The sequence below is a fragment of the Hyposmocoma kahamanoa genome, unplaced genomic scaffold (assembly GCF_003589595.1).
Source record: "Hyposmocoma kahamanoa isolate Upper Pololo Valley unplaced genomic scaffold, ASM358959v1 87, whole genome shotgun sequence".
NCBI lineage: Eukaryota > Metazoa > Arthropoda > Insecta > Lepidoptera > Cosmopterigidae > Hyposmocoma > Hyposmocoma kahamanoa.
Genome location: NW_020654422.1, coordinates 16,064,788 through 16,081,367, shown reverse-complemented (window position 1 = coordinate 16,081,367; position 16,580 = coordinate 16,064,788). Strand labels below are relative to the sequence as shown.

The 16,580-nt window shown below is 35.9% G+C and overlaps 2 protein-coding genes across 2 annotated transcripts in view; one reads left to right on the top strand and one right to left on the bottom strand.

The window, feature by feature from the left end:
* Positions 1–1,047, top strand: part of LOC113235098 (tetraspanin-9-like) — a 25,045-nt gene extending 23,998 nt beyond the window's left edge. Inside the window, exon 6 of the mRNA XM_026470669.1 lies at positions 870–1,047. Coding sequence (XP_026326454.1) covers positions 870–917 — 48 coding nt within the window. The 3' untranslated portion in view covers positions 918–1,047. The remainder of the gene's footprint in view (positions 1–869) is intronic.
* A 150-nt stretch (positions 1,048–1,197) lies between these two features.
* LOC113235097 (peptidyl-prolyl cis-trans isomerase E-like) overlaps positions 1,198–16,580 on the bottom strand; it is a 23,044-nt gene continuing 7,661 nt past the window's right edge. Inside the window, exons 3-10 of the mRNA XM_026470668.1 lie at positions 15,652–15,813; positions 15,342–15,473; positions 13,492–13,568; positions 12,671–12,760; positions 10,932–11,087; positions 7,452–7,579; positions 3,684–3,790; positions 1,198–1,466 (exon numbers count right to left, since the gene is read on the bottom strand). Coding sequence (XP_026326453.1) covers positions 1,278–1,466; positions 3,684–3,790; positions 7,452–7,579; positions 10,932–11,087; positions 12,671–12,760; positions 13,492–13,568; positions 15,342–15,473; positions 15,652–15,813 — 1,041 coding nt within the window. The 3' untranslated portion in view covers positions 1,198–1,277. The remainder of the gene's footprint in view (positions 1,467–3,683; positions 3,791–7,451; positions 7,580–10,931; positions 11,088–12,670; positions 12,761–13,491; positions 13,569–15,341; positions 15,474–15,651; positions 15,814–16,580) is intronic.

Below are 16,580 nucleotides of genomic sequence, written 5' to 3'. Positions count from 1 at the left end.
TAATATATTATAATGCACGTATCGAGCAGACTTCGGCAAGCGTTTGTTACATTGCAAGTTAGAGACTTTGGAGGCTCGGAGGCAAGTCTTCGACCTAACTTTTCTCCATAAGGTTTTGTATAGCCAGCTCGACATGTCCCGAATAATGTCTCAGATTAACTTAGCGATATACAGTAGACTTAATCCAGGATGAAAGATATTTTGGAGTCGTGTATCTGGTACTATTGTGGGGCATTTTTCTCCAATTTACCGTATCATGAGAACTTTCGATAATGTTAACTCAGACGAAATAGACATCTTTCACGACTCATGTTATAAGTAAGTTCAAAAGGAATGTGACAACTGCTCTAAAAGTTGAGTCTTGGGGACTTTCTTCGATAATCTCTTGGATAGGTAGTAGTTTTTTCTTAAGTTTATTAAATGTCACAATGTTTTACTACCTATTCCACTAATTTTTGTTATAATTATTAATACAAAGACCGAACACTTGGAAAAAAATCCTTCGATCCGCTGGATTCGAAGCAGCGTCTTCCAGCAAACCGTGTCAGACGCTGTGCCCAATTACGCCACGTAACGTCCTAGCGGATCTTTCAAATTTTTCTATGTGCTTGTTGCAGATCTTTATTTTTGGTTTTTAACGACTTATTTGCCGTAGAGTTTTTTCTCTCTATACATTATTTTTATTTTGTTTTTAAATTAAAATTTTTGATGTTATCTTACGCAATTTTCATATACGCCTATAATGGTATAATATACTTTATCACAATTTATATATGACAAAACAATGTTAGTTTCTTTTTATATGTGCCGATGGTGTACTTAAATAAATAAATAAAACCAGGAAGTTATAATTTCTACGTTTTTTCCAGTTATTGGCACTAATCTGCACATGCGGGCTGTTCATAAAAATAGAATAAGTGGCTGTCTGTGCGACCATACTGACTCGCCTACAAGGCGCACGTGCCGCTCTCCTCAGCTAAGGATTCATGTCGTAATGTGCATTCTAATTTATTTTTTGCTATTCGAATAAAGTTTTTGTCGGTGTAATGGTTTGTTTTTTTAACAGTCCTCTCATTCTGTACCTATAAATCCTGGATCAATCAGTCGCAAACTAAGCGGCGCAAAGTTACTTAAGAAAGATAATTTTGTATTTTATTTATTAACAATAAACAAAATAAATGAAAAAAAACATCACGCAAAGAATTTGCAGATAACATACAAAACAAACATAAATAATAACATGGAATAATTTTTCCTTTGACAAACACGACATACCATTATTTCACTGATACTCTTTGTTGTATTTTATCTGAAGGGAATCTGATGCTATTGCGAATACCTTCATGCATGATACCAGATTTGGAGATCCAGCCGCAGTAGCGGATTTGACAGTTGAAAGCAGTGGTGCCTAGAGGAAGTCCGATGGCGCTGATGCGTTCCAGGGTAATGAAAGGCCCTGCTATTATCTACAACAAACAAAGATATTTACAAATTTGTAAGTTATTTATAATAAAGCTTTCTCGTTGACTAGTAATATTTCAGTATTTAATACGATATTGCAGATGTTCATGAATGACAGTGACTAAGGTAAGTACTTATTTACCACCATGTAGTTCATCTGTCACACACAATTTATTTGGTATAGTCACGTTCATTGACATATCATAGTTTAAAGACATCGAGTATATAACCAGAAATAGAGACGAAATAAGGGCCATCCATCCCTGGCAACTCATTAGGCAAATTGGCCTTATATCACTTTTAGTTATCAACTCTCGTTTGCGCTGAAATCACAAATTAGAAAACTGAAATAGTACAGCGCCAATAACTGACCCGTGTGTACGACTCCGTATATTCCAAAAATATTCTGTATTTATTGTAATAAATATAATATCTCTAACAATGGGGGCTGTTCCGTTCGGTGGTGTGGGAAAAACAGCAAAACATGTAATTAGAGAATAACGGAATCACATTTCATCGGTAATGAAATATTAAATATGTAATTTTCGTCCATTATAGCAAAGCTCAAGTTAAACTGGTCGATTTGAAGTGAAACAATTGACGACACCCGTCAATTGTTTCGAATTCGGGCTGGCCAATCGGAGCGCAGTTGTCACAGTAATGAATTGGCAGAATAGTTTTCAAACAAATTAAATGTCAATTCTATTTCTGGTTATATATATGTATATACTCGATGTTTAAAGAAGATAGCAACATTCGGATAGTAGCAGTAGAGCTCCTTGTCAAAGAGTTCGTCCAGGGATGTACCGGCACTTTGCCTATTTCTATCACGAAGCAATAGTGTGAGCATTACTGCGTTCTTGAAGGGTAAGGGTGCTGGTGAAATTACAGGAACATGGGAATTGTCAACTTATGTCTCACGGTCACGGGCGCAGTGGCTGTGCCCCTCAGATCTTTGCGATTTAAAGCTCTTAGTGGCACTGTAACTGTCATGGATAGGCATGTGGCTTACCACGAGGTGCACGACTTGTTTGCCCCGTCCCTTGATGTCATAAAAAAAGATAAGTTTATTAGAGAAATGTATTATTGTTATTTTTATTCAACATTTTTGTTCTGTTAATTACCGATGACTAGGCCCATCTGACTTCTGTGTCAACGGGAGGATTTTGTACGTTTGATATTTTGCTAAAAGTTAAGTGTAGTAGCTTGTTAGTGGCAAGCTATCGAGCTCCAATTCAACTGCCATTGCAATTATTTGGTATTATGCTATTCAACGTCAGCTAGTCGATGACGTAGTCTAGGTACTAATTACGTTTCTTTCGAGGGCTTCTTGCCATTGATTTATTATTGAACAAACACATATTTTATTGCTGATTAGACCACTTAAATATCATGCATAGTAATTTCCATGGTAGTTTTATTAAACTTCGATCAGTTCGATCAATTTAATGAACGAATGCCATCAATGCCATTCTGCTGACACGCTAATGAGACTCAATTGCAATTGCAACTAAATTTTAGCAGAATAACAACAACTTTAGTAGCAGTTGAGCTTCTTCTATTTCTGCCGCCAAGCAGTAATGTGAGAATTACTGCGTTTCGGTTTGGAAGGGTAAGGGCTTATTTCTAATGCAGGCGCGGCGGCGGGTGCTGGCGTGCGGGTCTTGACGTCTTCCCTTTCACAGTGCCGCAGCGACTACGAGCGGGTAGATCCACACGTCGACATCGCAAACAAACGCTAGACGCTAGACCAAGTACTGTGAAAGGTACGGGCGGACGTAAAATAGATTTACCCGCGCCCTCGCCCGCCTAGAAACAGCGCCGGCACGCGGGGCCACTGTAAACGCAAGGGGTATCTACGTATATTTGATTTAGACGCACCCGCGCACGCTTCCGCGCCCGCTGCAATTCTGAATAAGGCCTTAAGGGTGCTGGTGAAATTATAGGCACATGGGACTTGTCAACTTATGTCTCAGGGTGACACTGCTTATGTTATGGATAGGCGTGTCGCTCACTGCCAGGCGCAAGATTTGTTCGTCCGTCACTAGTTATTATAAAAAAAATATAATACCAAGTGACGGGACGAACTATCATAATAGCAACATGATCTCAGTGGACTTTCAATGGAATTACAACGACGAGTGGTTTCGAGAAAATTACCAGACTTACAAGTCTGGTAATTTCTCGAAACCACCAGGTATATTTTATGGGTAGATACTTACTCGTCCAAAAACCACATGTTTTCCGTCAAACTGAGGCAGAGGCTTGAAAATGATGTTAAACTGACCACACACTTCATTGCTTGACGTCACAACCATTGAAACAGTTCCTAAAAAATAAATATAAATATAAATATAAAAATATAAAAATAAAGAGACAAAAAGCCTATAACATGTGGCATGAATACAAACGCGACTATAACCCGGAAAACATTAAAAAGTTTTGTAACTCCATAGGCTCTCTTTCGTTTTTTGAAGTTCTAGATTCAGATATTATGGAGACTGCGTTTGATGGTTTCTACGATTTATTTTCTTTATTGTATAATTTATGCTTTCCAATTATATTAGTTAAAGTAACTAACCATCTCACAAAGTTGCGATGGCTCACTAAAGGTTTAAAGAAGTCATGTAAAGCCAAAAGAATATTACAAATGAAATATATAAATGAAAAAGTAAATAAATTACACAATAAACTACATTATAAAAGTTACAATACACTGCTTAAAAAATGCATATTGAAGTCCAAACGAATCAGTAATACTAAATACATAAAAAGCAACACCAACAAATGTAGAGCGACATGGAACACCATATCACAGACTCTCTCGAATGATTCTCATAAGGATGACATTAATTCGCTACAATTCAATAACCGTATATATCATAATCCTGTTGACATTTGTAATATTTTGAATACTAATTTTTTAAATTTAAATAATAATTCTAATTTGACTCAAATTTGCATGACATCGAACATACAATCTATATTTAATTCGATATTTTTGACCCCAGTGACTGAAAAAGAAATTTACAATATAATAATATCATTAAAAAATAGTAAATCTTGTGGTTATGATGGAATAAATACAAAAATTATAAAACTTTGTGCTCCACACATTTGTTGTCCTCTTGCACATGTTATTAATCTTTCATTCGTGGAAGGAACGTTTCCCAAACAATTGAAACAGTGTATCGTTAAACCATTATATAAGAAAGGTGACGCTTCGGATCCTAACAATTACAGACCTATCACTCTCATACCTATTATATCGAAAATATTTGAGAAAGCTTTCTTAATAAGACTTAACAGCTTTATAGAAAAGAATAACATTCTCCATCCCTCTCAGTATGGATTTCGTAAAGGAAGATCTACAACACTTGCTTGCTATGACTTTCTAACCATTATAACGAAAAGTATCAATGACAAAATTCCGGTAGCATCACTTTTCCTCGATATGAGCAAAGCATTTGACTATATTAATCATTCTAAACTTCTGAAAAAACTAGAAAAGTATGGAATCAGAGGCACAGCATTTGACTGGATAAAGAATTACTTGAAAGATTGGACACAAAGTACGTCAATAAATAAAATTTGTAACAATTACAAGCGTCTTATAAAACAAAAATTTTATTCTGATTATAAAACAAAAAACAGCGGCATTCCACAAGGAAGTATTTTGGCTCCGGTTCTCTTCAGTCTGTATATAAATGATCTTCCAAACGCAGTAGATCAGGAAAGCATTCTGTTTGCAGACGACACCACTCTTATATTAAAATGTTATGATAGAGACCACTTTGAAAAAGAAATAAATGACGCACTATATAAAGTTATCAAATGGTTAAATGCAAATGATTTACATATAAATATAAACAAAACAAAATTCATGCAGTTCAGATCGCATAATTCTAATCCATTGCCAATTCAAGTGCAGTATAACAATCAAGTAGTAGATACAGTCGACTGTTTTAGTTTCCTTGGAGTGAAATTTGACATGCATTTAAAGTGGAAACATCACATTGATCACGTGTGCAACAGGCTGAATAGATTTGTCTTTGGCCTACGTAGGCTAAGACAAACCGTGTCTCATGACGCTGCAATGATGGCTTATCACGGTTACGTCTCCTCTGTATTAAGTTATGGGCTTATACTGTGGGGGAACTCTGTAGATGTAGGTAGGGTTTTTATAATACAAAAAAAATGCATTCGCGCAATTTGGGGCGCTAAAGCAGATGACACATGCAAGCCCCTATTTAAAAAACTAAACATCTTACCTCTCCCCTGTATGTATATCAGAGACATCTGTGTGTTTGTTAAGACTAATCCTAAACATTTTAAAATATGTGGCGAAATATTTCAAAGACAAACACGGCCTAAAATTATGAATCAATTATATCAACCTCGTTGCCATAAAATAATTTACACAAATAACTGCTACAACATGTGCATTAAGATTTTTAATAATTTACCAAGTGACATTAAATTACTACACGGACATAATTTTAAACTACAATTGACAAGATGGCTTATGACACATTGCTTCTATAGTAATAAGGAATACTTTGAATTTAGAAATATTTGACATTTTAATTAACTTCAATTACCTGTACCAATAAATTCCAAAATATTTGCACACCTGCTTGCAGGTTGAATACATTGTACCAATTTAATTTAAGACCTGTATATTTACTGTATTTTGGCAAATAAACATTAATCTAATCTAATCTAAAATATAGTTATAGAATTAGACCATTTTGTTAATAAGGTGAATCCGTCGAGTAAATAACCAGAAATACAAACGAAATAAGGGCCATCCATCCCTGGCAATTCGTCAGGCAAATGGGCCTTATATCACTTTAAATATCAACTCTCGTTTGCGCTGAAATCACAAATTAGAAAACTGAAATAGTACAGCGCCAACAACTGGCCTGTGTGTACGTCTCCGTATATTCCAAAAATATTCCGTATTTTCAGTATTTTATTGTAATAAAGTTAATATCTCTGACAATGGGGGGCTGTTCCATTCGTTGGTGTGTGGAAAACAGCAAACATCTAATTACAAAACAAACGGAATCACATGTCATCGGTACTTAATTAAATATTAAATATGTCATTTTTAAATGTTCAGCCATTACAGCAAAGCTCAAGTTAAACTGGTTTTTAAAGTGAAATAATTGACGACATCCGTCAATTGTTTCGAATTCGGGCTGGCCAATCGGAGTGCAGTTGTCACAGTAATGATTTGGCAGAAAAGTTTTCAAACAAATTAAATGACACTTCGTCTCTATTTCTGGTTATATACTCCATGGGTGAAGCCGAATATCCAACCAAATAAGCAGAAACAAATTCCTAAGAATTTTCATCAAGGGCTCTCTATAATAATAATATTCATCTGAAATGTTTTCGAAATGGGGCTAAATGATACAATAATCAATTTCTTACTTGCATAAATATGTACAGGTTTATAGCTTAATCGAGTCGGTTCCTGAGGTAGCTGCGCGGGGCGGGAGGAGTGACAGTGTACGTAACAGCAAGTGAAGGTGTGTTTCATACGGGATTATTTTCTACAAGATTTTTCTGACAATATTCAATAGGAAGTTGATTGAAAAAAGTGCCTATTAAATTAGTCAATTGTTGTTATGTGAAACGATAATACAAAATCTATTTTATAATTGATTATCACTTATAATTGATTTTAATAGACACACCATTTGCCATTTTTTTATATCAACGATACGATATTCAATATCGTCAGAAAAATCTTGTTGATGTGCAATCAACGACGCGCCGTAACTGTTACCTAAACTGTCACTTCTCCCGCACCGCGCAGCTACCTCAGGATCCAACCTGTAGAATGTAAATTATCGAGTATCACGTATGTGTCAACTTGTGCAAATAGGTGAAATTTTACTTTGAACTACAATTGTTTGTTTACAGTTAAAAAGTTAAGTTAATAAGAGCCCATAAAAACAAGAAAGAAAGCAAATTGTCACCCGGGATAGAATGTTTAAGGTTGAAATTTTCTGGGCTCATCGGTTCTCCTCTGTTCTCGGGTAAATAGCATCCGAAGCCGTTATCCAAGGTCACGTCACCGCCTCGACAGTAGAGCTCCGGCACAATCCTGGGGAGGCATCGTTTTCTAATGTCTTATATATAACATAGTACTCACAAAGTCATACGACTGAGGCGTGATACGTAATTTCCAAACAACAAATACTACCAGAGAATAAGAAACGATCATAAATTCGATGGGAAAATGAATACAAATTTCTTCAATCAATTTATGTACCTACGCCCATCGAACGAAGTTGATCTGGTTGTTATAGCAATTAGTTCAGATCCCCTGATCGCTCTCTCCAAGCTCCCTACCTTACTCCACAACCTACCTGTATCATACGATACTAGATTAAAAGCTTTGGAAAGGTCGAGAAAGCAAACGTAAACAGGATATTTTCGAGGTTTAATTCTGGACGTTGTAGATATTGGTTTAGGTTTCGATTTATATCGATTTAATATCTTCTATGCTGTACATTATTATATACAAGATATAATATTACAAGAATCGCTACAAATAGTAATAAATGATACAATAAAAATATTTAAAAATAAAAATTATAAATATCCAGCACAGGTTGTGTAGTACATACTAAGTAATTTTAACATAGTTAATGTAGTTATGTGAAATAATGTAGGAACATATTAAATAATATAATGATAATTATGTGAAAATAATGATTTTATGTTTATTAAGTTTATGTAATTATCCATTTCTGTAAAATAATATTTATACCTAATAATCTAATAAATGATAACACATATTATAAAATCAAGTTCCTATATTCTTCAACGGAATAATACGCATTATCCAACAAAAGGTCTTTCTAAATTATTTACTTAATAAATTATTTGAAAGTTACAAAAGTTATAATTGGACGTAGTTATAATAAAAAGATCCAAGTAACACTTAGGGCGAAAATGAGTTAAGTATACCACGTAATTCACCGTAGCCTATTCATTCATGCCAGAAAGACTCATGTATCTCTAATATTGGCGAAATTATAAGTATGTAGCATTTTGAAAAAACGCAATTTTCCCAAAAATATTTTTAATGAACGATCCAGGTATCCTGGACTCTCGTTCCACAACACATCGCATGATCCACTTGAGTATGAATCGCTCTTAAAAAATGCTAAACTATGAAATATGATGGCCAATAAGATTCAAGTAAACTTGAATCATTTTCTTTTTTTTTTGTTTCTTTTTTAACAAAAATTCACCAATATAACTTGTATAGTGTTGGCTTTTTAAAATCTTGAAACAATGGGATCCAAAGTAACTTGGATCGTTTTGATTATTTTTTTAATAGGGACAGAATGTTCCACTTACGTTTGACATAATGACTTGGATCATATTGGCTATTTTTTACGGCAAAATTAAACTATCCATTCGATTTTGGATCATTCCTACTAAACGTTGGTTACTTAAAAAATGTAGGATTTCAAAATAGCCTTTAAAATTTTAAAAGTCACCTTCCAAATTAGAACGGCCCGACGTCATTTGGTATTAAATTTAACATGACCAGCCCCCGTTGCATGCCTCCGCGATGAAGCTGTTACACCCACATTTAGCTGTCTATTCGAGTAATAAAACCGCCATTTTGAAATTTTATTGTAATAACGCACGTGTCAAGCAATGTGACGTCACATTTTTGATGCACCGCGTGCACATGTTTTCTTTACTCATGTGCCGAGTGTGCCGCGACCAATGACCGCGAAAGTATATCGCAATGCCAAACATGGCCATGACAAGATCTGAGCTTAAAACATTATGACAGGTTTGCACGGTAATTTTATCAACGTAAAATTTGAGCGCCACAAACGAAATAAACTGAAATAATAAACAAAAACAGTTCGTTACATATTCACTATTGGAAAAACGTGAGGAGAAATCGACTGCGATAAATATGTCACGGGGAGGTCGCATGCGATATACCGCCATGCTACGCATGATGTATTTACATAACTATGGATAGTTTAAAGTCACTATGGCCAGGCGATAACTGAGGCTAACCTCAATGACATCATGCATAGCATGGCGGTATATCGTAAGCGATAATGATACACCTCCCCGCGACATATTTATTGCAGGTTATTTGTCCTCGTCTTTTCCAATATTCACTTGGTTTCTAATGACACAAGTTATTGTATGTATGAGTAGAAGGTGACGCAGGTAGAGAAAGTTGGCTGTTCTGTATTATGCCATATTAATAACGAATTGGCGGTGGACATGGAAGACCTTATACTATGGAGTGATTCACGAGGAGGTCAAAATAGGAACATTAAATTGGTATTGATGCTAAAAGTGGCTCTGGACACCGACCTTAAAAACTATTCGCTGTCGCTATTTGGAACCTGGGCATAAATTTTTGCCCAATGATACAGAATTTTGAAAGATTGAAGTAGCCTTGAAACACGTCTGACGTCTTTACATAATCGAAGAATTATGGATATTATGAAGACGTGTACAAAAGCAAACCCATTAAAAGTAATGCGATCATTCGCATCACCAGAGTTCTTGGGAACTGTAGGTACAAATAGGAAAGGGTATAATGAATCGAAAAGTGTTCGAAAATAAAGATTCTGGTTGATGTGGATGAAATTGTATTAATAATTTAACGATATCTTATCATTAAAACCCAAATTAATAAAGCATAATAAAACAAGAATTTAAAAAAGTGTCGAAAAAACATTAATTGCGGTGGTGAATGTCGGAAAATCTCTTGAGATTTTAGGATAAATAAATAAGTCAAGTTTTTTTTAACAAAATAATTATTGAAGCAACTAGTCTTCGATTTAGTGAGAAAAAAATAAAGAAAAATAATTTTTAAATATATTTAAATGCGTCCGAATAATGTCAAAAAATTGCATTTTTCGCGAAAAATCTAAGTTAAGTATGCAATTTTTATTACTGTAGAAAATGCTAAAGTTATGTTGGAATGTAGTGTTATTATAGTTCAAAACATAGGACAATTTACCGAGATTCCTTAAAATTCTTAAAAATGCAATTATATTCATTTGATGAAAATAAAACAATTAATTATACACTTTTTGCACATTTTGGATCATTTTTTCAAATTAAAAAATTATCGCAAAAGCTTTTTTGCCATACAAAATTAAAATGATTTAAGTCCTATTTTTTTAAAAGAAGCTACCTTAATTGTTAATTTACGAAATGTTTGGTAATTGATGTGAAACTATACAGTGAAAACTTGAATTTGACGAAAAAAAATGAAGATCGGTTGAGAATTCAAGCAGCAGTTAAAATTTTAAGCTTTCGAAAACTTTTAACTTCCATTTTCTCGAAACTTAAATTGTGACTTAGATCTTTTTGTTATAACTACGTCCAATTGCCTCGTATCAAACACAGGCCTAATTTTACAACACTGCTATATAAGTGGGGTAGTGGGGATTTACCTGAAGAGGCGCGTCCCGTTATAAGCGTAACCGTTCCCATCACCACGGACGAGTTGCATGAACAGTTTGCAAGTCTGTGGCACGATATCATTGAACAGTTCTATGATCACTTGTCCAATTTTCGAACCGCCTTCGACCCCAATTGTCATGTATACACTGGCCAACAGACAGAACGATAAATGTTAACTTAATCGGAATTTAAACCATGTTTATTTTTTTGCTCAGATATCCAACATATCGACATTGTTGGGTGCATCATGGTCACGACAGGCTAGACCGGAACTCTTAAAAATGATGTACACAGGCTTATACAGGGTGACAGGTTGAACGAGATAAATATTTAAAGAGGCTAATGAGTAGCTGATACCGATACGGAATATGTAAAAAGAAACACTACCTTATTTTTGAATATTTTTCTCTAATGAAAATACTGCCTCTAACATTTTGTAATACTCTGCGCAAGATCGAACATGCAGCGAGTGCCCGCTACCCTTACAGCCTCTGCGCACGCTTTCTATGCTGCGTCTATGTAGGAGATAATGAAAGGAGGTATGCGCAGCGCAGTTGCGCAACCAAACAGGTTGTTGCCTGTTCGAACGAACGTCTATATCGTTCGCATCGACGCGACACTTCACAAAATTATACTAGATTTTAATGATTTACTGTTATTTACATGTAATCAGTATTTCACAAGTGTATGTAGTTGTATATGTACACTTCTTATTATGTCGGTTTTCTTACCTGTTGGTTTATTTTCTGTTCATTTATTTAGTGTTGTCAGTGGCTCACTCGCCCCGGGCTTGCTCACAATCAGCGCCACGAAACGGTTAAAAAAAGCCAAAAAAAGCCTGTCTGTCTTTTAGTACTCTTTAAGTAGGAAGGCTTGGCACGCGGGTGTTCAATATCCTACTGCTCAGCTGTTCTGTTTTATAGAGTAGCCCAAATGAAGAGTGTGTTAGTATTTGTAGAAAGGCACGGCATTATTTTTTCTTACGTTTAGGGGCGATTCTTTTTATATATTCGGATTAGATATGAGCTACTCGTTTGCCTCTTTAAATATTTATCTCGTGCAACCTGTCGCCCTGTATAGGGATTTCAAGTTGAGTAGCAATAATTCGGTAATGAGAATATTTATTGTTGCTCATAAGCGTCACACTAGCGCCACATGTAGATTCGGAACCATCATGAATCGAATTTGTTGAGAGAGTGTTGCAGTCTTGCACTTAATAAAACAACTCGCTCAACAGATGGAGTTTTTTTCAATTTTATACATTGGTCATGTTTCATACTAAGTTTAAAGATTGAAGGAGATCAATGCTGAGACGGGAAGAACGGCCTTTTTTCCATTCTCTAAGGAACGGCCAGACAGACATGACTATTATAGGAGATATTATTAGGGTTCTTCTAGTTTGGCTAGGATCCCTAAAAAGATTATATACTATAAGACTAAGTAATAATACAAAAAAATATGCCAAAAAATCAACAAAAGATATATTGCAACGTTACAAAAAATGCGCACTCTATTATGTATTTTTGTGATCTTCTAAATAGACCGTCATAGTCATCAGCATCATCACTGAAATCCGACTTAAGCGTTCAATAAAACAAATACACTGCGTAAATTCCGTGGATACGGGGAAATCGGAATTTGTCGATAGAATTGGTGTTATGTGGTTGACGACCACAATTTTTTTTATTACTGGCATTATAATACATATCTTTGCATTTCATCTACTTACCGTGGTCGATAAATATGAAACGGCTTTTCAAATGCGGGGTCTTTCATGCCTTTGTCAATGGTTCCCGTCTTGAACAATATAAAGGGCAGACTGAAAAGATATTAATTAATGTAGTAGCATTGTGTAAACCTCATCATCATCATATCAGCCGAAAGACGTTTGCTGAACATAGGCCTCCCCCAAAGATTTCCAGACGCTGGTCGGACGCAACTTGCATCTATCGTTGGTTACCCGTCGCCGTTACCAGGTCATCCGTCCATCTAGTAGGGGGTCGTCCCACTGAACGCCTTCCTGTTCGTGGTCTCCATTCGAAAACCTTTCTGCCCCAACGGCCGCCAGTGCTACGAGTTACGTATGCCCACTGCCACTACAATTTGCAATTTTTTGAGCTACGACTTTGGTTTTTCTACGGATTTCCTAATTTTTTGATTGTATCACGTAGAGAAATGCCGAGCATTGCTCGCTAAGCTCGTTGAGTGTCTTTGAGCTTTTTTATGAAGCTTTTATGATTTTTTAGGAGATGAGTGACCACGTCTCAGAGCCGTAGGTCATCGCTGGCAACATGCACTGCTCGAAGACTTTTGTCTTTTTGTCTTCAAGGTAAATTGAAAATGAGTGTAAATCTATGTCACACCAATGTACCAGTAAGTAAATTTATGTAAATCCGACAATCCGCTTTAAAGTCACTTTGAGCGTATACAAACGTATTTCTTCTGTATGTTATACAGACATAAAGAGATTTAAATTGAAACAATAACTCTTTAAGAACATAATAAACATGTACCAAACAAATCTTGGCATAAAATCGAAAAGCAACTTACGCAGCTCCAAGTATGAGCTTTTGCTTAGTATCCTTCCACAACTCATTAAGTTCCTTTGTAGTTGGCTGTTCTGATTTCTGTAAAACAAATAATTTAAAAAATTGCGCGACTTGTAAACAAACACACGACACAATAGCATCCTACCATAATTCTAACTTGTAAGGTGGCGATTCAAAGTGGACTTTTTTTACTTGGGGCGCACTATAAGTTTCCGGAATGAATAAGAAAAAATACTGTAAATGGTCAGAAATGAATTTATTGTTTCTCAAAATATTCTCCGTTAGCGTTAATGCACTTTTTCATACGAATGAACCCATTTTGAAAACATTTATGCCATTCCTCCGTGACAATCTACGAAACATATTTTTCATACTCTTCGACAGCCCCTTCAGGTGATGAAAATCGTTGACCGCGTAACTGGTTCTTCATTTTTAAATTTTTTAATAAAAGTCACAAGGGACCAGGTTGGAACTGTACGCGGGATGGCTCATAAGGTCAACGTTGTTCACCTTAAAATATTCATTTGTCTGTCTGGCCGTGTGAGCACTGGCATTATCGTGGTGCAATATGATATGGCGTTTCCGGTTATTTTTACATAGTTTTTCAATAACTTCCGGCAAACAAATGATCGTGTACCAATCACTATTCACGGTACAACGATTCTCCAAAGCAACAATAGCCACGTGTCCAGTTTTATTAAAAAAAGAAGCAATCATCCTTAGCTTAGAGGAACTTTGCACGCGCGCCACTGGTTGGTTTCGGCTCATCTCGAAAGACCCATACGCTCGATTGCTGCTTTGTTTTGAGATCGTAACTATAAATCCGTGTTTCGTCACCCGTTACTATGTCCCACACCAAATTTGACGCCCCTTCGTTGAATATGGTAAGCATAGCTTTGCACCAAGTGACGCGATTCGTTTTTTGAGCCTCAGTCAAACTGTGTGGGATCCACCGAGAGCAAAGCTCTTTCACACCCAAATGTTTGTGTAGTATTAATTGTATTTGACTCATGCCTAAAGATCCCTGAATCTCATGGTATATCACATGCCTGCCTGTTTTGATCATACGGCGCACAGCATGGATGTTTTTGTTGTTCACTGTAGCGGCCAGGCGACCATCACGAAATTCGTCACTGAGATTCACACGACCGCGTTTGAAGTCTGATAATCAACTATAAATAGTCGTCTTGCATGGTGCTTCATCGCCAAAAGCAGTTTGAAGCCGGGCGAAGCTCCGCTGAGGCAAAAGAGCTATGGAAATTCAAAATTTAAATTTAAATACGAGTGCCCAGGGACCGGAGAAGGCGATAAAAAGGTGGGATGACGATGTAAGGAGGTCACACCGTCACAAAGCAGTTTGAAGCCGAGCGAAGCTCCGCTGAGCTGTTGAATTACACTTAAAGTCGTAGAAAATCATACTACGAAAATTTTCACGAGTTAAATCCATGGTGATGTAGACAACCAATTTCTAAGATGACGTCACAATGTAAAAACAAGTGACAGTCAAATGAAACAAACTCTATTCTACAGTCAAAGAGTTCCATTTTCAAATGTTGTAATTACTTTTTAAATATTGTAAGTGGCCAATTCCGGAAACTTATAGTGCGCCCTATGTATGGTACTAACAAACGGAACTAACAAGTCATGAGTCTGGTGGTAATACAAAACAGTTGCAGTGCTACTCAGAGCTTTAAACAATATACTACTACTGCGCCCGTCACACTTAGTCATAGCCGACAAGTTACATGTGCAAAAACTAAATTAATTACATTCTTTTAGTAGCACAACTCTATCGTGCCTGAATTACCTATAAAAAACTTTGAAAAGAAGCAATGAAGTAAAAGTACTTACAGCCTTGAGCATTCTCGTATATAAGTAAATATTTGCATAGTGGATTTCGTCAAGCTGCCTCTGTCGGTACCGTCGCAGTAACTTGTCATGCTCAATGGTACCTGTTTTTTTAAACCAGCAATCCACCATACCCTGCGATCGGAGTCATGTGAGTTGTAAAAAATACGTTATTGAGTTAAATCCGTTCTTGCACACGAAACAAATATTTCAGAAATAAACGGAATAAAGGAGGTATAAAAATAAAATCATAAGAACTTTTTAGGCTAATTTTTCAATACTTTGGTATCGTACATTCATTAAAAACGCGTACCCCAGTTATTTGTATGAGGTTGATTTTCTTGATAAGATCTTTGTTGACGTTCATGTTCTCTTCCAGTTTACGCGAATAGAAGTCTAGACGCCGTGGTTTCAGGTACAACTCCGGGAACAAAGCCGGAGGATTTGCGTCTACTTTATGACGCATCATTTGCAACTGAAACGTCCATGTTGTGAATTAGAATTGGGCAGGGCATCATTCCTCTGTATAGGTAGGGTAGACCGGAGGCAAAAGTAACAGGGGGCAATTGAAACACTGGCCGAAAACCTGTCAATCGTTTTTACGCGTGTATGCTTGTACCTATTCCTCAGACAAATTCCATCTTGTATTTAGTCAGGCGCCGGCAGCGCGTGGGGCAATTGACTGTTATAGGTCGTTTTGTACTTCCGTGTCTTCAAAGTAAGAATATATTGATTTTTAAACACAAATTATTGGATTTTTAACGATAAATTTACATGTGTAAGATGATAACTAGGTTTCTAAAAGATCAAAGATTGTGGTAATATTACTGTGTGTATGTAGGTACATATTTTACAGTAGTTTTAAAGATAACGAATATTCTTCTCTATTACGTCCACTGGTGCAGTTGTAACCCATATTCCGCAGGCAATTGTGACGTTACAATTGACCCACTGTTACAATTGACCCTGTGAGCATTTTTTAAATAATATTGTTTATATTTCAATATTATGTTCTGGGGGTAATGGTAACAGAGGGGGCAGTTGTCGCAAACAACATCTCATTCAAACTAAAAACTATTTTCGGGTACAAAATTTTGCATTTAGGGTAATTGTGTTTAGATTAGGTATATTAATAAAGTTTTTCTGAGTAAATTTCAAATTCCTGGCCATAAAAAGCATTGCCATTAAAATTAAGACTACTATTTTTGTTTATTTTCACATATTTTTAATTGTCAGTATATA